Source organism: Chrysemys picta, chromosome 1 (genome assembly GCF_011386835.1).
Source record: "Chrysemys picta bellii isolate R12L10 chromosome 1, ASM1138683v2, whole genome shotgun sequence".
Lineage (NCBI taxonomy): Eukaryota > Metazoa > Chordata > Testudines > Emydidae > Chrysemys > Chrysemys picta.
Genome location: NC_088791.1, coordinates 346,193,603 through 346,221,598, shown reverse-complemented (window position 1 = coordinate 346,221,598; position 27,996 = coordinate 346,193,603). Strand labels below are relative to the sequence as shown.

Here is a 27,996-nt window from a genome sequence, read left to right as displayed (position 1 = left end):
TTGTGCATTACAAAGTATTTTATGGTTTTTAAATAAATCCGGAGCACGGTGGGGAGGGCTGGCACCATTTCAACTCCCTTATTGCCTTGGCAGCCTGTGATGTGTGTGTTTTCCTTACAATTTATTACTCTTTTAATTACGGTTTCAATCTCACAATAAACGTTATTTGTTTCCCAGCCCACTGCTTTGTCAGGCATCAATCAGGGCTAACTGTAAACGCGCTGCCCAATAAGCCAGCAGGGGGAAAACAGCTCTACTGAGAAAGCCTCATAAATGGAAAGATCATTTACTTTCCACGGTATTTTCCCTTGCACATTTCACAGCGTTTACACTCAGAAAGCTCAGGCTCCCCTGAGACCCTGGATTGGCTACGTGACCCCTGCCGGCTCCTTTTCGGGATGTGTTATATATACCTTCCGCCCCACCCTGAGAGACGGACGTGAGTTCTTCGTTCGGTCTGGAACTGGATTGTGCCGCTTTGTAACGTGAGGACAGGCCGTAACCTCCCACTGCTGTGTCAGCCCGGTGAGTAAACTGGTTTAGCAGCGTCTTGATGGTTCCTTGATGTGTTAAATTCAGTGTGTGGCTAACAAGGGGGGTATAGTTTATGGAGGGGGCGTGGACCTTTAAAGTCGGGAAAAGTGTCTCTGAAATGGCACCAGGGGGTTCCATGTAGCTCAGGGATTCGGTTTAGAAATAAAATGCGTCTTTACTAGGCACTGATCAGATCCGAAACCCAGCCTTGCGGCTAGTGCCTCATCGCTAGTGACTCTGGCCTGGCCGAGGGGCATGGTACCAGACAGACGTAATGAACCTCTGGTGCAGCTCGAGGGAAAGGCTTGGCCATTGAAATGCTGCAGCTGCTGTCTGAGCCTCATAGGTTCCAGTTCTCTCTCTCCCCACTTTACGGCTCTGCAGGGCCAATGGAAGTAACAGACCATTAATTTTGGCCTCTACAGTCACGGCACACAGGGTTTCAAGGGGCTGTTTCCAGTCACGTTTCTCACCATCCCTGCTCCTTAATTCGATGGCCATATCCTGGCTGTTTTCACGTGATGTTCAGCTTGGCAGGCTGTCACGGAGTGTGGGAGGACACAAGGCCCTGCACCCCCAGCTTCCTGCGATTCACCATGACTCTCAGCCAGCCAGTAAAGCAGAAGGTTTATTTAGATGACAGGAACACAGTCCAAGACAGGTCTTGCAGGCACAGACAACAGACTCCCCCCCAGTTAGGTCCATCTTGGGGTCTCGGGGCCCCACAGCCCCCTTGGGAGGTCAGAGCCCTGTCTACCTCCCAGCCTTTTCACCAGCCAGCTCCTGAAAACTCTCTCTTCAGCGACCCCTCCCACCACCTTTGTTCAGTTTCCCAGGCAAAGGTGTCACCTGGCCTCTAACCCCTTCCTTGGTTCTCATGTTACATGCTCAGGTATTCTCCGTGGGTCAGTCTCCCATCTCCCAATGCAGACTATCCTAGCCATACTCCCCTGTCAGCATTTAAAGACCACAGTAAGAACAGTCCAAGTTCATCACACAGGCGGCGAAGGCAATGAGTGACCTGCTCTCCCCAGGATGGAGATGGTTTTCTGCGGGCCCCATAGAATTGTGGAGTGCCCTAGAATTCCTTGCAGAGACAGCTCATGGGGAAAGCTTTCTCACCAAAGCCACAGACACAAATCACACCAGAGCTTCCAAGAACATGGCAAAGGTAAAGGGCAGAACCCTCTACCAAGTCTGCCACAGCCAATCAACAAGGACTGCCATCTTTGTTACTTGTCTGTACAGCGCCTAGCACAATGGGGCCTTCATCCTTAATTGGTGATGAGTAGGTGCCAGCGTAACCTAGCACTGCTAACAATACTAACCTGCCCAGAGGACAGTTTCTTCCCAGTGCCCATTGGTTAGACATTGGTGTATGGCCCAAGCAGGAGAATTCATGTCCCTGCCAAACTTTTGATTTCATTATCATATTTACAAGCATGTTTAGAGACTGGTGGATGAAATCTTGCTAGGAATGAAATCACATGTCACTGAATATTCACATAAGAACAGCCATACTGGGTCAGACCAAAGGTCTATCCAGCCCAGTATCCTGTCTACTGACAGTGGCCAATGCCAGGTGTCCCAGAGGGAATGAACAGAACAGGTCATCATCAAGTGATCCATCCCTGTCACCCATTCCCAGTTTCTGGCAACCAGAGGCTAGAGACACCATCCCTGCCCATGCTGGCTAATAGCCATTGCTGGCCCCATCCTCCGTGAATTTATCTAGTTCCTTTCTGAACCCTGTTATAGTCTTGGCCTTCATAACATCCTCTGGCAGGGAGTTCCACAGGTTGACATGTGTTAATCTGAAATGAGCTCTATTAAATGAAGCATTCTGCACCTGCAGCACTATCGTCATTCAACTATGATCTCATCACATTTGTTACATTTTATACCGAGAATTAAGTATTATTTAGGTCCAAGATAACCAGGCTCCTTAACAGAACCTTTCATTTCAGTTAAGACCAAGAATAAGAAAACACTTTAATTTGTGTGTGTATTGTCATAGGTCCTAAAGGCTCCGAGTGAGATCAAGGCACCACTGCACTAATTACTATACAGTGTCTGCCCTGAAGAGCTTACAATCTAAATAGACCAGACAGACAAAGGACAGGGAAGGAAACAGAGGCCCAGAGAGATTAAATGACGTAGCATCCAGTGCCAGGTGCCTCCGAGGAAGGGGCAAGATGCCCTGCAGCGGGCGGCTCTGAGTAATCTGTTCCCAAGGACAGTTTCCTTCCTAACCCCATCAGTTAGAGGTCAGCGTACGTGCTGAAGCACGCCAGATCAGACATCCCCGGTCATACAATGCCGCTGGGTAGATTCTGATAGCACTTTTGGAGACTGATGCCTGCTCATTGCTAACTAACAAAAGCCTTGTGTCAAACTAAGCAGCCTGATTGTCAGAGGTGTGGAGCACCTGTGGCTCCCATTAATGTCAGAAGGTATTGGCAGTGCTCAGCACCTTTGAAAATGCTGGCCTCGATCTCTGCCCCTGAGGCTGAATGCACTAATGGCCAGCAGGCCAGCACTAACTCTTTGAGTTTTTGAGTTTCACCCTAATGTTTGTAAAGCCCCATACAAGCCTCAGACAAGTGCCGCAAGAGAGGTTCACAGTATGGTTCGCAAAAATCACAGGTGCTCTTTGAGTAGAACTTTCTCTCGGGTGTTTTCCTTACTCTGCGGGTTCTACCCCTCTCCGCTGGGCATCGGATACTGAAGTGAAGGAGGATTGGCTGTAGATTAGTAGCTGCACAAACTGAAACTCATCTGTCTTGGTCTGGTGGATTGGCGAGAGGACAAATTCAGAACTGAGGGTGAAGGAGGCTGTCGAGGCTGATTCCCCACTCTGTCACTCCGAGGGCAGAAGGTGGAGGCCCGCAAGGATTCTAAAATTAATACCTGCCACTCCAGGCTTGTATTAAACCCCCAAGGTTACAGTTTTTCTCTGACCTTGGCTTGGTAAACGCTGCCACCACCCAAGTGAAAAACTGCCTCTTGCAAATCCTCAAAAAACTCAAAAAAAAAATGAAAGTTTTCCCTGAGGCCCCTTGGCTTTTCCACCCTTCCCTCGGGGAAGCCGAGAAAGGAAACAAACAAAAGGGAAACCCTGTGGTTGCCACCAGCTAATTGAAAAACATATGCTCAGACCTTTTAAGACACAAAACCAATCAGTTTTTTTTAAAAGGTAAATTTTATTAAAAGAAGAAGAAAGGAAACATCTGGAAAATCAGGCTATTGCTAGATGTTATAGAGCAACTGAAAAGGGATTAAACACCAGGAACGGCTCTCTGGGGTCCAGCTTACCGTTACAAAAGAAAACAAAAATACCTGAGCTTAGCACAGAGGATATCCACAAGCCACAATAAAGAAATAAACCTGATCGCGTCTGTCTAAACATCCCCTGTCCCAGTGAATCCTTCTGGGTATGGAAGATAATTTTTCGTACCTGGTTCAAACTTTACACAACATTGCTGTTGCCCCTGTCTCTTCAGCCAAGCGAGAACAACCCAGAGACAAAGGGAAAGCTTTTTTTCCATTTTAAAAAGTTCTAGCCTTCCCATTGGCTCTTTCGGTCAGGTGCCCACTCCCTTTTCTTTACCTGGGGGACTTTTTAACCCTTTACAGATAAAGCAAGCAGCCACCAAGAGGGACTTTATAGCTAACTGGCTGACTGGGTGTCTGTAAAAGGGAGCTACCCGCCCACCCCCCCCTTCATTTATCACAGAGGCTGAGGGCTCAAATCTCCATTCTACAATGTCATTTTGACACTGGAGTGACTGCAAAATTGGTGTAACAGCAGCGAATCAGACCTTGACTTTCACCTTCTTCCGAGCCTTCGGTGTCACCTACACCAATTTGTACCTGCTTACCAACATAACCTCAGTCTAGGTGATAATCACTGTAGAGATTCCCTAGTGCCTAAGGAATTCTATAAAGAGGCATCAGTGATCCATGACAGTGTCTAAACCTGGGGCTTTGGTGGTTATTAAATGGTTGTATACCCTGTAGCGCAGTGTAATTACATGCAATTTTGTATCATTACATGACTGTAGGTTCAGTAGAGCCTCTACTCATATGGGGGGCTTTGGTAGTTATGTGGTCATATGTACCACAGAGCAGGTAATCAGATGGGCGGTTGTGGTTATAGGGTTTTATGCACTGTACAGACAAATGACATGGGCAGTTTGTTGCTGTTTTGTTTTTAACTCTAGGCTGTGCGACATCTGAGGTGGGATGGAGCAGCTTCAGCACACCGTGCCACTTGTCAATTCCTCCTTCTATCAGCCTTCCACCTTCCTCCTGACGGGCTTTCCGGGGCTGGAAGCCAATCACCACTGGATCTCCATCCCTTTCTGCATGTTCTATCTTGTCGGCCTTTCAGGGAACTGCCTGATCCTGATCATCATCAAGAAGACCCAAAGTCTTCATAAGCCTACGTACTACTTCCTTTCCATGCTGGCCGTGATGGACCTGGGCTTGGCTTTGTGTACCCTTCCTACCACGCTGGGCATCTTTTGGTTTAAGATCAGAAAAATTGAGTTCAATGCCTGTCTCACCCAGATGTATTTTATCCATATACTGTCAGTGATGGAATCCTCGGTGCTCCTAGCCATGGCCTTCGATCGTTTCATCGCTATCTCCAACCCTCTGAGATATTCGTCTATCTTGACCAAGCCAACCATCATAAAAATAGGGCTGGCAATTGTTTCAAGAGCTGTGATCTCCCTCTTCCCAATACCCTTTCTGCTCAAGAGGCTAACCTACTGTGGGAGCAATGTGCTTTCCCACTCATTTTGCTTTCACCCTGATATCATGAAGCTGGCCTGCGCGGATATAAAAGTCAACATCCTGTATGGTTTAATTGTCATTCTTTCACCGGTGAGTGTGGATTTTGTGTTCATTATGCTATCATATGTTCTGATCATTAAGACTGTGGTCAGCCTCACGACCAAGGAAAAATGTCTCAAGGCTTTGAACACATGTGTCTCCCATATCTGTGCCGTCCTAATCTTCTTCATCCCAATGATTGGACTGTCCGTTCTCCATCGCTGAGGTGACAATGTTCCCCCTATGCTTAACATTGTGGTGGGCTATATCTACCTTATTGTGCCCCCTGTCTTAAATCCTATCATATACAGTGTCAAATCCAAACTGATCCGCAGAGCCATGCTCAGAACACTGTGTTGGAAAAATGAGTCAATGTGACAGACGTTCACCATCAGGTTTCACCTAATTCAGGTGAATTGCTTCGTCATGTTAAATCAAAGGGGGCCCTGTGCTTGGCCAGAAGAGGAAAACTGCAAATCCCCTTGGACGTTGTATCCCAGCTCATGTTGTGTTCTTCCATTTTCTCCTAGAATCGCCCCCACTCCCCTGCCAGCTTCATCAAACCTAAGGCCCTGATTGCCCGGGTCTGCAAGAAGGGTGGGATCCACTCATGAGGATGCAATTGCAAGATTTGGGCCCAAATTCATTATTTTTTAAAGTGACATGGGGCGGTGGAACGGGAATCCACCGAAATGCAGACCCTGAAAAAGCTAGTAACCTAATCAATCTGTCCATTTATCCTTTTACATAGTGACTGTCCAGTTTGGCCAGCCCCTCTGCTATATACATTGGCTAAACTGGACAGTCCCTATGTAAAAGGATAAATGGACACAAGTCAGAGATCAGGAATGGCAATATACAAAAACCTGTAGGAGAACACTTCAACCTCCCTGGCCACACAATAGCAGATGTAAAGGTAGCCATCTTACAGCAAAAATCTTCAGGAGCAGACTCCAAAGAGAAACTGTTGAGCTTCAGTTCATTTGCAAATTTGACACCATCAGCTCAGGATTAAACAAAGACTGTGAATGGCTAGCCAACTACAAAAGCAGTTTCTCCTCCCTTGGTGTTCACACCTCAACTGCTAGCAGAAGACCTCACCCTCCCCGATTGAACTACATATTTATACCTGCCTCTGGAAATTTCCATTACATGCATCTGACGAAGTGGGTATTCACCCACGAAAGCTCATGCTCCAATACTTCTGTTAGTCTATAAGGTGCCACAGGACTCTCTGTTGCTTTTTACAGAGCCAGACTAACACGGCTCCCCCTCTGATACTAATCAATCTGTGTAAACCTCCTTCAGCCCTGCCTGCCTAAAGTTCTCTCTTCCTGCCTCATGCTGTGTCCTGTCTATCATAGACTCAGGGTCCCTACCCATACGCAAACTACGCAGTTGTGTAGGGCACCAGGACAAGCCCCAAATGTCCTGGTGCCCTACACAGCTGCGTACTGCATCCAGCTCTAGTGGCCAGCCCGATCCCCCGCATGGCTGAGCCGGCCCCTCTGGGCTGTGCACAGCAGGGCCCAGGAAAGCTGCCTCCACCCCTGCCCCACCCCTTCCCCACGGCCCTCCACCCCACCTCTTCCCACACCTGCTCCACCCCAGTCACGCCCCCACTTCCCCTCTTCCCCCCCCCCCCAAACCCCATCCCCTGAGCTAGGCATCCCGGGGGACTGCAGCAGGGGTCGGGGTCGGGCCAGCCCTGCACTCACCAGGCAGCGGGAAGTGGAGCGACCCAGACCCAGCCCGCCCTGCCGGCTCCTAGCCGTGCCGCCGGTGAGTGCGGGGGGGCGGTTCCCCCCTTCCCCCAAGCCTGGGAACCGGGGGAGCAGAGCGGAGCAGGCTGGGGCCGGGTTGCTCCACTTTCTGCCACCCCGTGAGTGCAGGCGGGGGGTGACCCCTGCTGCCTTCCTGCACTGGCTGCTCCTGCCTCCCAAAGCCCTTGGGTGCATCCCCCCGCCCCCGCGGAGGCCTGGGACACGCCCCACCCCCTGCAAAGGCCTGGGACACCTGGCGGGCTGCGTAAAGCACCACAATCTCTAGGGATGGCCCTGCATAGACTGTAAGTGCTTCAGGGCAGGGGCTGTGAACAAGCTTTCCAAAAGCGCCTGGTGATTCTGGGTGCTCCAATTACTGGGGGCTCAACTGGTGGCACTCAAAGGGGGCTGATTTTCAGAGAGGGTTGCTAAGCACTTTCTGAAAATCAGCCCCTTTTAAAGTGTCTCAAGTCAGGCACCCAAAAGTCACTAGGCGTTTTCAAAAAGTTTGGCCCCGATCTTTAATTGTGTCTGTAAAGCCCCATGCACCTCTATGGTGCTATACATAGCGGTGCTGCTGCCTCTGTTGTTGCTTTCAATGTGCCTCACTGGCTTGTTTCTCATGTTGTTCTGTTCTGCACTGCACATAATCGATATGTGTTTGACAACATCGTACCTACACTAAAGGAGATTTATGTATTTAAAGTGTTATGAGAGATGGTGACGTCATTTTTCTGTATGCTTGTAAGAGCTGGGGTTATGCTAGGGTAGTACTGGCCTCCAGGTCAGAGCAAGTACACCTCTACCCCGATAGAACACGGACCTCGGGAGCCAAAAAATCTCACCGTCTTATAGGTGAGACCGCGTTATATTGGGTACAGTCTGGTACGGCGAACCGGCAAGAGCCGGTACACCGTGCCGGACTGGACCGGTTTCCCCGGTGGTGATTTAAAGGGCCTGGTGCTCCGGCCGCTGCGGGGAGCCCTGGGTCCTTTAAATCACCACCGGGGCTCCGGCAGCCGGACTCGGGCGGCACTTTAAGGGGCCCGGGGCTCCCCGCAGTGGCCGGAGCCTCTGCCCGGGCAGGGATTTAAAGGGCCCAGGGCTCCACACGAATTCGGATATACCGCGGTAAAGCAGTGGGGCTCGGGCGGCGCTTTAAAGGCCCCGGGGCTCCCCGCTGCTTTACCGCGTTATATCCGAATTCATGTTATATCTGGTCGCGTTCTATCGGGGTAGAGGTGTATTAGTATTAATATTCAGACTGGAAACAAGGGGTATGTTTTTAACAGTCAGCATAATTAACCATTGGGACAATTTACCAAAGCTCGGAGAGGATTCTCCATCACAGGCAATTGGTAAATCAAGGCAGGATGATTTTCTAGAAATGAGGAATTAGGAGTTATTGTGGGGCAGGTCTCTGGCCTGTGCTATACAGGCAGTCAGACTAGATGATCGCCAGGCTCCCTTCTGGCCTTGGGAGCTATGAATCCAGTGTACATCATGCATTCACCACTTGGCTCTTGATTTGGATTCTGGGTGCCGGTAGTGCCCCTAGTGGCTGAGAAGAGGAAGGACTCAGTTGCAGTGAATCTAACGTAGGAATGGGAAGAAACGGTCAATTTTCAACATAGCACCAGGCTGACAGCAGGGGGTGGGCCAAGATTCAGTACCTGGGCTGATGTTCAATATAGTTATTGATGGTGTGGCAAAGGGCGGGCGGGAACTGAGGTGGTAACCTTTGCAGATGGCACAAAATTAAATTGGTGAAGCGTGAGGAGCTGCAGAAGAACCCAAGAAAGGGCAAAGAACAGGCGGCCCAATGGCAGTTGAAACTCAGGGTTGGCCCTTGCAAAGTAAAGTAACACTGGAAGGGATCACGTGAACGACTGCAAACGTCTGGGTTCTAAATTAACCCTAACAGCTCAGCGTCTCTGAAAGCCAGCGTTCCCCGTCCATCGTGGGCTGCTTTCCTAGAGAATGCTTCGTTTTAAGAGCAAGCTCATCCAACTGGACAGTGTCAGTGTGCAGTATAAATATTCCCTGACGCTGCCAAGCCAGCCTTTAATGATCCCCACGGAGAGACTAGAACGGGGTTTGCGTTCCTTGCAATGTGAAGAACAATCTTCTCCATCGCCACGCCAGTAAACAGGATGTCATGGAATTAAGCACTTGATCCTGTTCTGTGCAATCAGTGGGAAAGTTGCCACGGACTTCTATGGAACCAGCATGAAGCCAAAAGTGAGTCAGACGCAGTTTTGCTTGTAATGGGCCTTCTCCTGCCTGATACCGAGCACTTGCCGCTCCCACTGGGGAGATCAGACCAATTCAGAGTCTGGCCGCTCTTAGAGCATGCTCCATTCCCCACCCTGGCTGGAATAAAGCAGGAAAAGAATGGTGTGGAGAAATCTTCCATGAACCTGAAAAGGTGAAAGAGAAAACTTGGTAGCACCTTCCTCCATGAATGGTCCCACTGACGTCAACCGGGCTACTCACAGAGTAAGATGGGAGTCAGTGTGTAAAAGGGTCTCTGAACCTGGCCCTGGAATGAAGTCCGTTTTAGGTCTCACAATGCCAATCTGATTTATCTGGGAACTAACTAGATACTACAAGAAAGTCAAGGACACCCAGACAGACTTTACTGGGAGATAGGTTTGCCCAGCATCTCTCAGGCTCACATCGTGGGATGCCCACCTCCTGGCAAGGGGATGCTAGGAGGAAGCAGTCCCTTTGGTGTAGGAGCAGCCTGGCCCTTGTGCAGAGGGCACTAGGGGTAAGCAAGGATACTTGCAGGCCAGAACCAGGCCCGGGCAGGCCCCTACTAAATATGGGTGCCGGCTCTCAGGTTCCTCAGTTACCAGTCCTGCTAGCAAGGCTCTCAGTCTCTCTCTCACCAACAGGCAGCTTTATAAACGCTAATAGCGCCTAATTCCTTGGCCTCCTGGTGCTCAATCAAGAGCCCCTAAGGGATCTACCAGCCTTCCACCACCTGCTTCTGGATGGGAGGGAGGGAGGGTGAGCAAGGAATTAACTCTTTCCCTGCTGGACAGAGCAGACGTTTCTGCAGCCCAGTCACAAATTGACCAGGAGATATAGATACCAGACCAGTGGTCAGCTGTGCTCGTTTATATTAGCCGAAGAGCTGACCCAGGAGTCAGGACAAAGAAGGGTTAATATAAAGTGACTGGCCGGCAGTTGCCTCGAGCACCCGTTTCTGTTTAGAAGTGATCTGAGACGCCTCAGTGCTAACGCTGTGACCCCAGTGGGCTTTCCAGAAGGCATAAGATACGCCGCCCTCCCTGACAAGTCCTAGGTGCTGCAGGCAGGCCGGCGAGAGCTGTGCATGACTTCTCTTGGACGGTGCAGAAATCCTCCTTGCTCGGTTCATTCTGGTGAGTCAGAGGCGTAGAGTGAGCCTGGTTCCATAATTAGGAAGTCAGGGTCACTGTTTGCAAGAGAATGCGGGGTGCTGCTTGCAGTGATCATCCGGCTGCATGGATCAAACCTCGCTTTGCCAAAGTCGGGATGTTGTGCTACTTGCGTGTGCTTTCCCCTTGAGGTCGTTGATTACTGAGGCTTTTGGTTGGAAGACTCAAGTTAGAAACATAAAACTGATTGCTTTGAAAGACAGGGACCCATTCTGAATCTGCTATTCCTTAGCGGGACCTGATTTTTAAAACGTCCTCAGCACCCACTATCAGAAAATTAAGCCCTTTTAACCTGTCTCAATTTGGGTCCCCAAAATTACTTGTCACGGTTGAAAATCTTGCCCTGCATATACGTGGTCCAAATAGGGTGACCAGATGTCCCAATTTTATAGGGGCAGTCCCAATATTTGGGGCTTTGTTTTATATAGGCCCCTATTACCACCACCAACAACAACCCCCCCATCCACACACACACCCTGTCTCAATTTTTCACACTTTCTATCGGTCACCCTAGGTCCAAAGAACTGGAGATTAACTACAGCTAGCAAAAGATCCCCTGCTCATTTCGCCTGTTTCTCTACCGGTCACTCTGTCTTCCAAAGTTTTAAAAGCCCGGGGCTACTTGTCCAATAGGAGTGATCACAATGTGATCACGCGCTACTTGTATTTCAGAATGATTAGAAGGCGAAACTGATTCTGTTAGTTGCTATTAATAATTCAGGTGGCTTGTTCCTTTTACCTAATCATTAATGCAAGTGGGTTATTGAAATGTTCAGCAGGAAGTAGGAAGATCTTTAGCCAGCCGTATATTAAGCTCCCATTTATAAAGGGTTAGTAAATGATTAATAGTTATTGCCATGTTACACACACAAGTAGTATGAGTTATAGGTTATTATAAGCACATCGGTAGACGGTATCATAAAAGGCTTTAAGCCATAGTTATAAGCAACAAATTGACCCGTCAGACTCTATAACAATTGGCTAATCATTTATCAAAACATCCATTAATCATTCATTAACCCTGTGTAATGTATTTGCAAAAGGAGCATTCATACAAAGTGGGACCCTGTTGCTAAAGATGGTGGCAAGTGAAAGGCTGAGCCGGGGACGTGGCATGCTCAGAACTTCAGAGTGTTTAAAAAATATCTAAGAGAGAAGATGGAACTGGTGTGTGTCTGTCTCAAGGCCTATGTCCAATGGAGCTCGGAAGTGAGCTGAGGCCTCTCTGGCATTCACAAGAAAGCCCGTTGAGGACAATGGAATGCCCCCAATTGACAGCAGCCAGCCAGGGATCAGCTCCGGAGAGCCACCGGTGCTCAATCCGCTTTCATTAGAGATGGGCCTGAACAGAAACTGCAGACAGGAACGCCACCGAATCTGGGGGAGACCAGGGTCCAGATGCAGCTCAGGGCCGTCTCAGCTGTGCTGAGATATCAGGGCTCATGTAGCACCTCAGCCAGTGGTCCGTCCCCTCTTTTGTGCCTGGCCCTGCGGAGACGGACTTGTACAGTAATTCACCCAGCGCATGTAGTGAGGAAACCTGCCAATCACACAGCTGCAGCCCGTTAAGCCCAGGCAAGAAACTACAGATCCAGGAAATAAAACCCCAGCAATACGACAGAAGGGAGAGTGAGCCAAAAATAATCTTTCTCTCTCTCACTCTCTCTCTGCTACAAATTTCAGCACAAGTTTTCTCTAATTACATTTGTTGATTTACTAAACAATATTGTATTAATATTCTGCAAACCCCACAGCCCCACAGGATCAGTGCTGCGTCCCCAGCTTTGGGATGGTCTCTTGGAGGAACCCCTTGGTGCACCAGACCCCGTAGGGGTCTCACTCTTCCTCCAGGGTAGGTTCCACCTGCCTCACCACCTCCCACGACTGAACCTCTGGGGCTCCAGCCCTCCTGCTTCACACCGTGAGCTCTGTTCAGCGAGTCCAGCTGAGCTAGGCTCCCGGTAGAGACTTGTCCACTCTTCAGGAACTAATGCACATGGCCACGCATTCGCAGTGACACGCAAGCAGCGTTGTTAAAGCAGTCGGGTTTGTCAACTGAACACAGCCTAGGAAGTCCTTAAGCTAGCACAGAGAGTAAAGTATAGTTCAGTTCCATTCTGGTTCCCCAGAGCCCCACCAAGCTGTAGTGAACTCCATGTTCAGGTTCTGTCTCTCTCTCAATCTGAGCTCGTTCGTCAGTTCCCAGGGAAGAGCTCCATCTCGTTGTTCCATCCAGCAGCCACCTCTTATCCCCCCACTTCAGACCTCTCCAACCCTTTGTTCTGGAGCTGCGGGTTGTCGCTCAGCTTCCCTGCTGAGAGGTGGGGAAATCCATCTCCCTCTGGGTTGTTGGTTGCTAGGTGTTGATGCCCTGGTGACTGGCTTTGCCAGGGTCGTCTCAGATTCTCCACTGATGTGCGGTCGGCCTCAGCCAGTCCTCCTTAGTAAGAACATAAAAATGACCAGACTGGGTCAAATCAATGGTCCATCTAGCCCAATATCCTGTCTTCCAGCAGTGGCTGGAGCCAGATGCTTCAGTGGGAATGAACAGAACAGGGCAATCAGCAAGTGATCCATCCCCTGCCATCCAGTCCCAGCTTCTGGCAAATAGAGGTGAGGGACACGCAAAGCATAGAGTTCCATCCCTGATCCTCTTGGCTAATAGCCACTGATGGACCTATCCTCCAGGAACTTATCTAATTCTTTTTTGAACTCTGTTATACTTTTGGCCTTCACAACAGCCTCTGGCAATGAGTTCCACAGGTTGACTGTGCATTTTGTGAGGAAGCACTTCCTTATGTTTCTTTTAAATCTGCTGCCTATTAACTTCATTGAGTGACCCCTGTTTTTTGTGTTATGTGAAGGAGTAAATAACACTCCCTTATTAACGTTCTCCACACCAGTCAAGATTTTATAAACCTTTTCAATCTCTCCTAATATGGAAGCTGTTCAATACCCCTAATAATTTTTGTTGCACTTTTCTACCTTTTCTAATACCAATATATCTTTTTTGAGATGGGGTGACCAGAACTGCATTCAGTATTTAAGGTGTGAGCGTACCCTGGATTTATATAGTAGCACAGGGGTAGGCAACCTACGGCACGCTTGCCAAACGCAGCACACGAGCTGATTTTCAGTGGCACTTACATTGCAGGGGTCCTGGCCACCGGCAGGGCCGGCTCCAGGGTTTTGGCCGCCCCAAGCAGCCAAAACAAAAAACAAAACAAAACAAAACAAAAAAAGCCGCGATCTGCGGCGGCAATTCGGCGGGAGGTCCTTCACTCCCAGGTGGAGTGAGGGACCGTCCGCCGAATTGCCATCGAATACCTGGACGTGCCGCCCCTCTCCGGAGCGGCCGCCCCAAGCACCTGCTTGAGAAGCTGCTGCCTGGAGCCGGCCCTGGCCACCGGTCCGGGGGGCTCTGCATTTTAATTTAATTTTAAATGAAGCTTCTTAAACATTTAAAAAAACCTTATTTATTTTACATACAACAATAGTTTAGTTATATATTATAGACCTATAGAAAAAGACCTTCTAAAAAGGTTAAAATGTATGACTGGCACGTGAAACCTTAAATTAGAGTGAATAAATTAAGACTCGGCACAGCACTTCTGAAAGGTTGCCGACCCCTGTAGTAGCATTATGATATATTCTCTTATTAGCTATCCCTTTCCTCTGTTTTCAGAGAACTATCCACAATGACTCCAAGATCTCGTCCTTGAGTATTAATAGCTAATTTAGACCCCATTCAAGGTGTGGGCGTACCATGGTGTGATGGGGCTCCTGCCCCACACTGGGATCTAAGGGGTTAATAGAGCCCTAGGGAAGCTGCATAGGAGGCAGCTAATCAGAGAGGGGCTGCGAGGAGCAGCCAATCAGGGCTGGGCTGGCCCATATAAGAAGGGCTGCAGAGCAGAGCAGTTTCAGTCACTCCCTGAAGCCTGAGGTGGGAGGAGGACTGGCTGCTTTGCAGGCTAAAGGTAGCAAACACCCTGGACAGAGCAGTGCGGCAGGCAGAGACCCGGGAGGCTAAAGGCAGCTCCTGGTGGGATGCAAGGATCTGCAGGCCGAGGCCCTGAGGCAAGGGCAAAGAGGCTGCTGGGGCCGTGAGGAAGTGGCCCAGGAAAACCTGCTGAAGAGTCGTAGGGGTCGCAGCAAGCAGCCGCCTTCTACAGGCTGGGACCCGGCGTAGTGGGCGGGCCTGGGTCCCCCCCGACTCACCACTGGGGAAGGGGCTAAACAGTAGACTGTGGTCACTGCTGAGAGAAGTGGCTGGACAGGGACTACAGAGACGTTCCCCCGGAAGGGGGGGGAGCACCTAGTGTGGCACGGCCGGAGGGCTGTCACTGAAGAGGACATCGCGGTCCTTGGAGGCATGTGGTTTCAGAGGCAGAAGAGGTGATGGGCGGAGCAGGGCGCACTGGCTACCAGAGCTAATTCCCATATTGGCCACGAGGAGGCACTGGAGTGGTGAGCGCGCCCCGTCACACATGGATTTATACAGAGGCAATATGATATTTTCTGTCTTATTGTCTATCCCTTTCCTAATGATTGCTCACATTCTGTTAGTTTTTTTGACTGCCGCTGCACACTGAGCAGATGTTTTCAGAGAACGCTACACAAGTCCACGATCTCTTTCTTGCGTGGTAGCAGTTAATTTAGACCCCATCATTTTATATGCATAGTTGGGATTATGTTTTCCAATGTGCATTATTTTGCCCTTAACAACATTAAACTTCATCTGCCAGTTTGTTGCCCAGTCACCAAGTTTTATGAGTTTCCCCTTTGTAGCTCTTTGCAGTCTGCTTTGGATTTAACTATCTTGAATAATTTTGTCTTGTTTGCAAATTTTGTCACCTCACTGTTTACTCCTTTCCTCCCCAACTGGGTAACAATGTAACATGTAGGGCAAACTGAGGCACACATAGGGGTCATAAAAGTATTGCAGAAAATTCCCATTTCATCACACTAGTACAGGGAGTAAAAGTAATATTACCCTGCAGCCAAGCAGCATTCCTAATGGTCTTCAGTTGCTCGGAGCAGGTGCTACAGATTACATATTGGCACCTTAAAATCTCAGCATGGACTGTAGTGCCCGGAGGTGCAGGACAGAGGCAAATGGAATGTCCCCCAGGGCATCCAAGCCAGAGAAGCAACTGAAACATTCTGCAATGGGCACCGCATGTGTGATTTTTCCCCTGCAGCCCTCTCCATGGGGCTACCTACCCTTAGGGTGACCAGACAGAAATTTGTGAAAAATCGGGACAGGGAGTGGGGGGGTAATAGGAGCCTATATAAGAAAAAGACCAAAAATCGGGACTGTCCCTATAAAATCGGGACATCTGGTCATCCTACGACCCCTTTAGGGTGTCCATTACATTAGGTGGGGCTGCAACCTCCCTGCTCCTTTTCACTCAGGGAGCAAAGGACCCAAGAGTCAGGCCTGTCCCTGTCACAGGGGAGCTGATCCCTGTTATCAGACCTGGGCCCAGTTCCCCTGTGTCAAAGCCCAATCCAGCCAATTGAAAGGGGCTGGGCTATACCTGGGCCTATAGGGCTGCAAGAGGGGAGAGAGGGTGATTGGCACAGGCAGTGTCTGGGGAAGGGAAGCCACAGTGGAGTGGAGGTAATGCCTGTGGTGGGTCCCTGATGGGAGGGGCTCGGGGCTCAGGGTGGAAGCCACGCTGACCAGAACTGGGAAGCTAATTTATTGTTAGAGGACTGGGCAGCGGGTGTCAAAGGCCAGGGCAGGCTAAGCCTCCCCCGACCCAGGCCATAGCCCCACCCATTTCCACCCCGAGGCCCCGCCCGCACTCCCCCCTACCCTGAAGACAGCAGGGGCTCACTCAGCTCCAGCCGGTGGACTGGAACTCAGGCCCACATGTGGCCAGAGGCAGCCCGGGGCTCGGGCCAGCCCAGGGGCCAGTGGCCTGGATGGCATTGGGGGGGGAGCCGGTAGCTCAGCCCGGCACTGGGGCCAGCATTGGGGGGTGCGGCCGGCATAGTTGGGGAGGGCGCAGGGGAGAGTCCTCGGGGCTCCTCCAGCCGCATGGGTGGGGGGGTCTTCGGGGATCCTCTGGCTGTGCAGGGGGTGGGTCCTGGGGCGGACGGGGCGAGGCTGGCGGGCCAGCCTCCCCGAAGGAGGGGTTCACCCACCACCCAGGGTTAGAGGCACCTACTTGCCGTAATCCCTTCAGACGCAGTATCACTAGACGTGCTTCATTACAATACTGTTTCTCTGTCCCTGGCAGGGGGAGGAGACAACATGGAATAGCATCACAGCCGGCGCACCATGCCCTCTCCCAACAACACCGACCTCAGCCCTTCCTCCTTCGTCTTGGCCGACACGCCCGGGCTGGAAGCTGCCCGTTTCTGGTTGGCGTTCCCTCTGTGCTCCATGTACCTCATGGCCATTGTAGGCAACGGCGCGGTGGTGTTCATTGTAAAGACGGAGCTGAGCCTCCATGCCCCCATGTACATCTTCCTGTGTATGCTGGCCTCCATCGACCTGGCGCTGTCCACCTGCACCGTGCCCAGAATGCTCTCCCTCCTGTGGTTTGACTGGAGGGAAATCAGCTTCGGCGCCTGCCTGCTCCAGATGTTCCTCATCCACTCCCTGTCCGCTGTCGAGTCCACCGTCCTGCTGGCCATGGCCTGGGATCGGTACATGGCCATATGCCACCCTCTGCAGCACGCGACCATCCTCACCAATCCGGTGATGGCGAAGATAGGCCTGGCTGCTGTGGCTAGGGGTGTGATGTTCTTCCTCCCTTTGCCCTTGCTCATTCTTCGCCTATCGTTCTGCGGCTCCAACGTCCTGTCGCACTCCTATTGTTTGCACCAGGACGTTATGAACCTGGCCTGCACCAGCACCACGGTCAATGTCGTCTATGGCTTGACTGCTATCCTCTTGGTGATGGGGCTCGACGCGCTACTGATTGCCTTGTCCTACTTCATGATCATCAAGGCTGTCTACCAGCCCTATAGCAGAGCGATCCCCTGGAAAAGACTTGTCTGCAGCAGTCCATCCATCAGTGGAGCAATTAGAGAACAAAAGAACGGCCATATTGGGTCAGACCAATGGTCCATCTAGCCCAGTGTCCTGTCTTCTGACAGTGGACGAGGCAGATGCTTCAGAGGGAATGAACAGAAAAGGGCAGTTATCAAGTGATCCATCCCCTGTTGTCTGCTCCCAGTTTCTGGCAGGGTTTTAGAGACACCCAGAGCATGGGGCTTCATCCCTGACCATCTTGGGTACTAGCCACTGATGGACCTATCCTCCATGAACTTATCTGATTCTTTTGGCTGTCACAACATCACCTGGCAATGAGTTCTACAGGCTGGCTACACATTGCGTTAGGAAATACTTCCTTTTATTTGTTTTAAAAGCTGCTGCCTATTAACTTCATTGGGTGACCCCTGGTTCTTGTGAAGGGGTAAATAAAACTTCCTGATTCACTTTCTCCACACCACTCATGATTTTATAGGCTTATATCGTGTCCCTCCCTTCCAAGCTGGACAGTCCCAGTCTTTTAACTCTCCCCTCATGTGAAGCTGTTCCATATCCCGAATCATTTTTGTTTCCCTTCTCTGTACCTTTTCCAATCGCAATATATATATATATATATATATTGAGATGTGGCAACCAGAAGTGCATACGGTATTCAAGATGTGGCCGTACAATGGATTTATATAGAGGCAATATGATATTTTCTGTCTTATTATCTATCCCTTTCCTTATGGTTCCTAACATTCTGTTTGGTTTTTGGTTTTTGTGTGTTTGGTTTTTGACCACTGCAGCACATTAAGAGGATGTTTCCAAAGAACTATTAGTAGTGACTCCAAGATCTCTTTCTTGATTGGTAACAGCTAATTTATACCCCATCATTTTGTATGTATAGCTGGAATTGTTTTCCAATGTTCATTTCTTTTAATTTGTCAACACTGACTTTCATCTGCCATTTTATTGCCCACTCACCCAGTTTTGTGAGGTCCCTTTGTAACCTGCTTAGGACTTTGTCTTGACTGGAAATTTTCAACCTCACTGATTACATCTTTTTCCAGATCATTTATGACTATGTTGAACAGCACTGGTCCCAGTACAGACCCCTGGGGTACCCTGCTATTTACCTCTCTCGATTCTGAAAACTGACCATTTATACCTACTCTTTGTTTCTTATCTTTTAACCAGTTACCAATCCATGAGAGGACCTTCCCTCTTATCCCATGACTGCTTACTTTGCTTAAGAGCCTTTGGTGAGAGACCTGGTCAGAGGGTTTCTGAAAGTCCAAGTACACTATATTCATTGGATCACCTTTGCCTGCATGTACCAGAATCACCTCTGGAGCCTTTTTTAAAATCAGCATCACATTAGCTCTCTGCCAGTCATCTGGTACAGAGGCTGATTTAAGTGATAGGTTACATACCATGGTTAGTAGTTGTGCAATTTGATATTTGAGTTCCTTCAGAACTCTTGGGTAAATTCCATCTGTCTCTGGTGACTTATTACTGTTTAATTTCTCAATTTGCTCCAAAGCCTCTGTGACATTGCACCCCATAATGCTTTATAGAAATATGCATAATTATGCATAAATAAGACATAACTGGAATATGTTTTATGCAAGATAACCTTTGCAAAGATGTGTTACATGGCATATGTTCTACTGCATGTATTCATCTTATTCATATGGGTGTATCATTTTTATATCTGAAGTTATGAGCGTTGGCTCTATGCTTATATTTAAAGTGTTTGCTGTAGAAAGCACCTAAGGCAGATTTGGTCAACATAGTGTGAAGGGGTTATTCAAGTAAATGGATGTACTTGGCTAACAATGGTTCTTGATAGATGCCAATCCACATCTGAGCTTTCCTGGGAATGTCCCTATAGAGAACTAAGTCATGCATAGACATGTGACTAGCCCATCTGACTCCAAAACGCCATCTTGTAACTGTGATTCTACACGGGGGAGAGAGGGGTTTCCACCCCCAAGAGAAAGACTATAAAAAGCCCTGGAAAACCTCTCCATTTTGTCTTCAGCTGGCACAAAAGATACCTTCTCCACCTCAAAGAGATTCCTGAACGAAACTGGAACAAAGGACAGTAACTACAGGGGTGTGAGTGATTGCTGGTTCCAGACTAGGAGAAAATCTAGTCCGTAAAAGAGGCTTGGAACATCTCAGAGGGTGAGATTTACTTGCATTTAGTTTCTTACTGTATTAGGCTTACGCTTGCGTGTTTTATGTTATTTTTCTTGGTAATTCACTTTGTTCTGTCTGCTATTACTTGGAACCACTTAAGTCCTACTTTTTATATTTAATAAAATCACTTTTGTTTATTAATTAACCCAGAGTAAGTGATTAATACCTGGGGGGAGCAAACACCTGTGCATCTCTCTCTATCAGTGTTATAGAGGCTGGACAATTTATGAATTAACCCTGTATAAGCTTTATACAGAGTAAAACAGATTTATTTAGGGTTTGGACCCCATTGGGAACTGGGTGTCTGGGTGCTGGAGACAGGTGACCTGCTGAGCAGTGTTTGGTTAAAATCTGCAGCTTTGGGGGCATGGACCAGACCTGTGTTGCAGGAGGCTAGCGTGTCTGTCTGAACAAGGCAGGGTTCTGGAAGTCCCAAGCTGGCAGGGAAAATGGGCTCAGAGGTAATTCCAGCATGTCAGGTGACAATCCTAAGGGGGCCTCTGTGACCAAACCCCTCACAACTGCTTCCTGGAGCAGCTAGTCCTGGAACCCAGAAGGGGAGAGGCAATTCTTGATTTAGTCCTAAATGGAACACAGAATCTGGTCCAAGAGGTGAATAGCTGAAGCACTTGGTAATAGTGATAATAATGTAATTCAATTTAACATCCTTGTAGGGAGGGAAATAGCAACAAAACTCACTGTAGTAACATTTAGGAACAACATGAGAATGAGGAAGCTAGTTAGCAGTGAAGTGCCTGCAAGATCCATGCAAATAATTTAAAAACATCATAATAGAGGCTCACACTAAATGTATTCCCTTGTATGGGGAGATTTTGGCAAACTAGTAAAGTGCCTGAAACCACTATTGCTTATTGCTAAAAGCAGCCAAGTCAGCAGGCTGTAAAGTGGCCATGCAGCAGTCTTAGCTTAACCAAGACAGGAGGGGAGGGGGTTTTGGGTGCCACAGAAAGGGCAGCTTGACCCCATGTCCTTCCTGATAAGAATTGTGTTGAAATTGCTGATACATGCATAATAGGGGCCTCAAAGCATGTCATTGTATTACTAATGTATAAATATTCAGAAATCTGATGAACAGATGTGGGGACCCACATGAAAGACCCCCTAAACTTATATTCTACCAGCTTAGGTTAAAGACTTCCCCAAGGCACAAATTTCTTCCTTGTCCTTGGATGATATTGCTGCCACCACCAAGTGATTTACACAAAAATTCAGGAAAGGGACACTTGGAGTCCCTATTCCCCCCAAATAGTCCCCCAAACCCCTTCACCCCCTTTCCTGGGGAGGCTTGAGAATAATAAACCAACCAATTGGTTAACAATGTGAGCACAGACCAAACCCTTTGGTTTTTATGACACTGAAAATCAATCAGGTTCTTAAAAGAAGAAATTTATTGACAAAGAAAAAGTAAAAGAATCACACCTGCAAAATCAGGATGGAAGGTAACTTTGCAGGGCAAATAAAAAGATTTAAAACACAGAAGATTCCCCTCTGGCTCAGCTTCACAATTACAAAAACAGGAATAAAACTACCTCTGTAGAATAGGAAAATTCACAAGCTAAAACAAAAGATAACCTAATGCATTTCCTTGCCTCCCTTACAATTTCTGTAATTCTTAGATGGATTATTCCAGGTAGTTTTTCAGGAGATGTTGTTCCTGCTTGGCTTTTCTTTCCATCCAGAGAGGGAAGAAACAAAGAGAGCACAAACAAAACCTACCTCCCCCCCCCCCCCCGCAGCTTTAAAAGTATCTTCTTTCCTTATTGGTCCTTTTGATCAGGTGCTGACCAGGTTATTTCAGCTTCTTAACCCCTTACAGGTAAAGCTGCCCAGGAGGGATTTTATGCTACCCTTATCTGTATTATCATGACACGTCACCCCCCGCCCAAGTCACAGATGGTGCTGGACAGCCTGTTCCACACTGACTGTGATTTTTTTCCCTGGAGCTCTAGGAGAAAACAGAGTGACACATGCACCTCTAGCCATACTACTGATTATATAAAACTAACAATAGTTTCCACATTTTAAGGATGATTTTAACCAGTTGATTCTGGGAAACTTTCACAGGAGAGTGCATCAGCAGCTTTGTTAAAAGCCCCTGAAATGTGTTGTATTTCAAAATCAAAATCTTGGAGAGCTAAACTCCACCAAAGAAGTTTTTTGTTATTTTCCTTGACGGTATGAAGCCACTTCAGCGCAGGATGGACAGTTTGCAGGTGGAAACGCCGTCCCCAAACATATCGGCGTAGCTTTTTCAGAGCACACACAATGGCGTAACATTTCTTTTTTGTGATTGACCAATGGCTTTCCCTCTTAGACAGTTTTTTGCTGAGAAACACGACAAGATGGAATTCTTGATCCAGTCTTTCCTGCATTAAGACTGCTCCCACACCACACTCGGATGCATCTGTGGTTACTAGGAAAGATTTGTAAAAGTCTGAGGCCACCGGTTACCAACCAGTAACTACTTTGTCTGTTCTCCAGGCACCACACTTAAAACTCACTTTAAATCACCACTAGTGTCTCAAAGCAATCAGCTGGGCACATATCCTTGCATCTACACCACTGTGATGGGTTCCCTCGCGGGGACCCCCTTGGGACTGACACTTGATATGCTGAGATACCACTGAGCCTAACCTCTCTGCCAGCCTGGGCACCCCTTGCCTCTGTCTTGCTGAGTCAGACCCTCCAGGCCTCCTCCAGCACAGACACAGAGATGGGGGAAGGCTCAGTTAAAAGGGACTTGCCTCAGCACCCAACTACACAGCCCCAATGGGACCTGAACCCCAGATAAATCTGTCTGACACTGTATAAAGTTTTATACATTATAAGTTCAGATTGTTCACCCTCTTTCTCGAAGTAAAGAGAGATATACACAGACTGTCCCCCCCGCAACGTAACAATTACTTGCCCTGGGTTTATTAATTAACAAAAGTGATTTTATTAAGTATAAAAGATAGGATTTAAGTAATCATAAGTGGTAACAGACAGAACAAAGTAAGTTACTAAGCAAAATAACCAAACATGAAAAGCTAAGCTTAATACACTAAGAAACTGGTAAGCAGGGGTATCCCCACTGACTCCCTCTTTGTCCTGCTTCACACTCTTATATAGACTTGCCCAAAAGGTGGGAATCTTTGTCTCTTTGTTTAAACTTTCCCCCCACCTTGTGAAAAAATATAAAATCCAAGATGCATTCCAGCATCAGGTGACACAGACACATGTCTTTAAAAGGGATCACCAATGCCCCTCCTCCTCACAGGGGTCCCACAGACTTACGGGAAAACAAATCCATTCATAGCCAATTGTTTTTGCATAAGAATCATCAAGTTCCTTAATGGCCCTCACTTAGCATAATTACAATAGGACCTTAGATTTATACTTCATATTTCTAACTTCAAATATAAGAATGATTAATGCATACAAATAGGAAGAACACATTCAGCAGATGATAACTTTTTCAATGATCCCTTACATGAGGTATTTTGCATAAAACATATTCCAGTTTTGTCATATTCATATTCATAAGCATATTTCAATAAAGAATATGGAGTGCAACGCAACAGGCACACCTACCTAAAATACCACCATACTGACATAACCCCAATGCATCAGATCAGGGAAACTCCCTGGCTGTTCCCTTGTAAAATGTGGGATATCATGTGAGATGAACTCCAGGTCATTTTGGCCCTGGGAGTAGTGAAGGAATCATACAGTGAGTGGAGAAATTCCATTGTGTTAGTTCTAACCCGGGATATCACAACCCGTTTCTGCATCAATTTCTGAAAAGTCAACACAGTATTGAAATTTGATGTTTATCTGATGCAGAGTAGATGAAATATTAGAATAGTTGTGAGCTGCCAGATAGATATCCACTTTAGACTTCACAAAGGGATACTGGCAAATAGCTTTGATACCATAAGCCTGGAAGGAGAAAACCTTTTCCACACCCTTAGGTTTGCATCCGTTAAGGACCACTTCATTTGGCCTTCACAGAGTGGCATTGAGTTTTCAGAGCTAATGCACTGTGTATTACAACTGCCTTGGCAGTATGCAGCGGTACACTGCTACGATCAATTGAAAATGGGTTTTGGTCCCGTGTATGGTGGCAGCATTCCCACACATAGTGCAGATGGCAGTACACTACACACCAAAAATAAACCTAGTGTCAATTGCTAGGTTGAACAGTCTGCAAGACTCAGTTTGCCCTGACAATCTGAGCTCCTGTTATCGGTGAATATTTTCTTCTATCCCGTGGAGGCTCTCAAGCTGTAGTTCTCCAGAGTCAATTTTCTATTCTTCCCGCTGTTCACAGACCTGGGGAATTGTCTGGGAGTCCTGGCCAACCAGAGAGTTCACAGAGACTGTACAGGAGAATCATAAAGCTTCCTGTCCAACACACTGAGTGTCAGACGTGAGATTCATACACTGATTCTCAGGGCTCTGCCTTCCTGTCACTGTAAGGAGATTTCCTCTCTCTGCTGAGTGGATTTTGGTGAGTTGCCTGTTTCTTCATTAAAGTTAGTGCTGAGGGATCAGGAAGGGTTCCAGGGTTCAAGTTAAGAACCATCTAGGCAGGAATTCACCAAAATGGTGACTTGAACTGTTTAGTATTTAGTAGTAAAAAGCTAAACAGTTCAAGAGATTTACAATGGGAAATACAAATGCATTGGAAGTAGTTTAGACAAATATTTGTTTTTCAGATCAGTTCCTTGTCTCTTACTGTGTCCCTCTATCTGTCTCAGTAGCTTCCTTTTTTGGGCGGTGTGGTTTTTCCTCTGGGTCCCTCAATTTTTCCAGTTCAGGAACTTCACTCCCCTTTTAGAAAGTTCAACCAAAGCCCAGGTCCCAGAATGCACAGTGTGTCTGCGTGTGTATGTGGAAATCCTGGCTTATGTACAGACCAAAGAGGCATATTGAGGCCTCCTGGGGTGGGGTGAGTGTGTTAAACTGTAATGTAATTTCTACCAAACTGTAGCAGAATGTCTCTCACACCTTCCCCATCTGGACCATCCCTCCTCCTGGGAGCAACCCCTCTACAGCCTTGTGGTAATGTCAGCAATTGCCAACACGGAAAAGCAGCTTCAGGAAGGGATGTCTGGGTTTCTAGTGGGCTGCAATATGTTAAAGCTTCATGTCATTTTGAGAAAGAGTTACTCACACTGGCTACTTTTAGTGTCCACGTCCTCTCTCCCTCCCACCGGGTCTGTCCCTCTCTCCTTCCCTGCACAGCCCGAATTGTTGCTGGCACAGACAGACTCTGAGTTTAGCCTAGTCTGTGGAGGTATTGCTGTGAGCTGTCCCTGTGGGATCTGGCACTTGGTTTTGGTCCTGGGTGAGGGGTATCACTGGGGATGGGGACATACACGGAAACGTGGACAACGTTTGGGGTTGTGGGGCAGGCAGGGGGTACATGGATGGGGGACAGCACTGGTGCCTGTGGGGGAAGAGAGCGGGGTGTACATGGACAGGTGAGCAAACGCTGGGTGTTGTGGGAGTGGGGAGCGGCGTGTACATGGTCAGGCAGGCAGTGCTGTTGAAATTGAATTTTCCTTTGTGATTGTTGGTTCAAGGCCAGCACAGGAACCTTTCCTGGCCTTGAATGCGTGTTGGTGGGTCTCAGGGTCTTTCTTCCTTTGCAAGCCACAGAGCTGCAGCTTGGGTGTCACAGCCTTTACTCGGTTTCAGAGTAGCAGCCGTGTTAGTCTGTATCTGCAAAAAGAACAGGAGTATCTTGTGGCACCTTAGAGACTAACAAATGTATTTGAGCATAAGCTTTTGTGGGCTAGAACCCACTTCATCAGATGCATGCAGTGGAAAATACAGTCGGAACATATATATATACACAGGGAACATGAAACAATGGCTGTTACTATACACACTATAACAAGAGTGATCAGTTAAGGTGAGCTATTACCAGCAGGAGAGAAAAAAAAACTTTTTGTAGTGGTAATCAAAATGGCCCATTTCCAGCAGTTGACAAGAAGTTGTGAGGAACAGTAGGGGGGAAACTAAACTGGTTTTTGAATGTTATAATTCTTGATGTCTGACTTGTGTCCATTTATTCTTTTACGTAGAGGCTGTCCGGTTTGGCCAATTTACAGGGCAGGGGGCATTGCTGGCACATGATGGCATATATCACATTGAATTATAACATCCAAAAACCAGTTGGAGAACACTTCAATCTCCCTGGTCACTCGATTACAGACCTAAAAGTCACAATCCTCCAACAAAAAAAGCTTTGAATTGGAATTAATTTGCAAACTGGACACCATTAAATTAGGCTTGAATAAAGACTGGGAGTAGATGGGTCACTACACAAAGTAAAACTATTTCCCCATGTTTATTTGTTAGTCTCTAAGGTGCCACAAGTACTCCTAACCTTTACTCAGTTTTGTTTCCAATTGTTGTTGTTGTTGTGTAACTTCAGGCATTTCACCGATGAAAAGAACCATTGATCTTTGCTTCTCAGATGGTTCAATCTCCCATTACACTCTGACCCCCATACATACTCTCCTTCCTTATCCCAGACTGCCCTGATTCCAACAGTACGCTGGACACTAGTGTCTGCTTCATGTCCCCAGTCATTACTGGCTCCCACAACCTCCGAGCTGCCCCACACTCCCTGCATCTCTTCCTCGGCAGGGGGTTAGGTGCCTCCCATCACACCTGCTCCCTTGGCTGCCAGGTAATCAGTGACTATGTCTCACCAATGAGAATCTCAAACACCTCCTGAGGCTTCGGGGACTGCTACACAGGAACAGCTCACAAGCAGAGAAATTTGCATATAGGCTTTCCAAAATATTTATTTTACTGAAAGTATTGTAAATGGATAGTCTTGTGTTGTCAGACAGGGAGAACACATTCTTGATCTGCTCTCTACCAGTCATCCCCCTGAAAACTCTCTACCAGCAATTTATAGACTTTTCTCATATCCCTCTAATCAGGGCTGGCTCCAGCATTCCTGTCACCCCAAGCAAAAAAAAAAGCCACAATCGCGATCGGCAGTGGTAATTCGGAAAAAAAAAAAGCCGCAATTGCGATTGGCAGTTCGGTGGCAGGTCCTTCACTCCTATAGGGAGTGAGGGACCTTCCGCCGCCGAATTGCCACACGTGCCACCCCTCTCCCTTGGCCGCCCCAAGCACCTGCTTGTTAAACTGGTGCCTGAAGCCGGCCCTGCCTCTAATTCATCTCCTTTTTAAGATAACAATCCCAGTCTTTTCAACCTCTCTCCATATGAGAGTTTAACGAGGCCCTTGGCCATTCTGGCTGCCCTTCCCTGAACCCTCTAGTTCTGCAATATCCTGTCTGAGAAGGGTGCACCGTGCCACACAGAGGAGTCTAGAGAAGGGTGAAACATTGACTGACTGATCTCATGGCATTGTATCTTCTGTATTATTCCCAATCCCACTCCTCTTAGACCCCATTTTTTTTTAGTTTCTGCTTGCACTGTGAGTATGGTTTCACAAAGCTGTGTACCATGTCTTGTACTGAATTTATACAATTAAATTAGGACCTCAAAAAGTGTTTGAGGACCTCAAGCTTTTCCCTCTAGAATGCATACATGTTGCAGATATTTACATTGAAGTTTGTGGAAGCAGAGAAAGAACTGACAGGAAGGGGATGCAATGCATGACAGTTCGTTAGCAAGAGTTAGGCTAACTGTAACCCTAATAACGCGAGATTTGTAGAGGCGAGGAATGTGTGAGGCGAGTGGGAAAGAACTGTGTGAGAAGTTGTTGCGACCTTGTGTAGATAATATGGAATGTAGACTAAGAGTCTACATTAGTGAGCAAAACAAGATATCAGAATGACCTATGTATAAACAAAATGCAACTGTTGCTCATTATTGTCTGTAACAAAAGGTATAAATGCTTGCTGTAATTGTTTACCTGTAGAGAGACCTGCTTAGCTCTCTCCCTCTGCGCAATTGTGAGAGTTAATAAAGCATCTGACTTGCTATACCTAAACAAATAGTGAGAACTCTGTTTTTCTCCGACAATTTGGGGGCTCGTCCGGGATGGCAACGCCCGCAGAGGCACCGGCAGCTGCTACGGATCGTTCCCCTTCGAACCCCATGGCGCCACAATAGAGGTAGGAGACCTTTTGAAATCTCTATTGGGGTGTCGGAGGAGGACTGTCTGTGGGGCCGTCTGTCCCTGTTGGGCTCACGCCATCCGAACTTATTGACTGTGCAGCAAGGTCAGATGCTGA

At 47.9% G+C, this 27,996-nt stretch overlaps 2 protein-coding genes across 2 annotated transcripts; both read left to right on the top strand.

Annotated features, from left to right (window-relative positions):
* The first annotated feature begins 232 nt into the window (after window positions 1-232).
* Window positions 233-7,555, top strand: LOC101946731 (olfactory receptor 51G2-like). Its single transcript, XM_024112032.3, has 2 exons — window positions 233-525; window positions 4,758-7,555. The coding sequence occupies exon 2, from the start codon at window positions 4,780-4,782 to the stop codon at window positions 5,596-5,598; it is 819 nt and encodes a 272-aa protein (XP_023967800.3). The 5' UTR covers window positions 233-525; window positions 4,758-4,779; the 3' UTR covers window positions 5,599-7,555.
* A 9,132-nt stretch (window positions 7,556-16,687) lies between these two features.
* LOC135984071 (olfactory receptor 51E2-like) lies at window positions 16,688-19,191 on the top strand. Its single transcript, XM_065598514.1, has one exon. It carries the CDS (start codon window positions 16,857-16,859, stop codon window positions 17,655-17,657), a length of 801 nt encoding a protein of 266 aa, XP_065454586.1. The 5' UTR covers window positions 16,688-16,856; the 3' UTR covers window positions 17,658-19,191.
* Window positions 19,192-27,996: the final 8,805 nt, after the last annotated feature.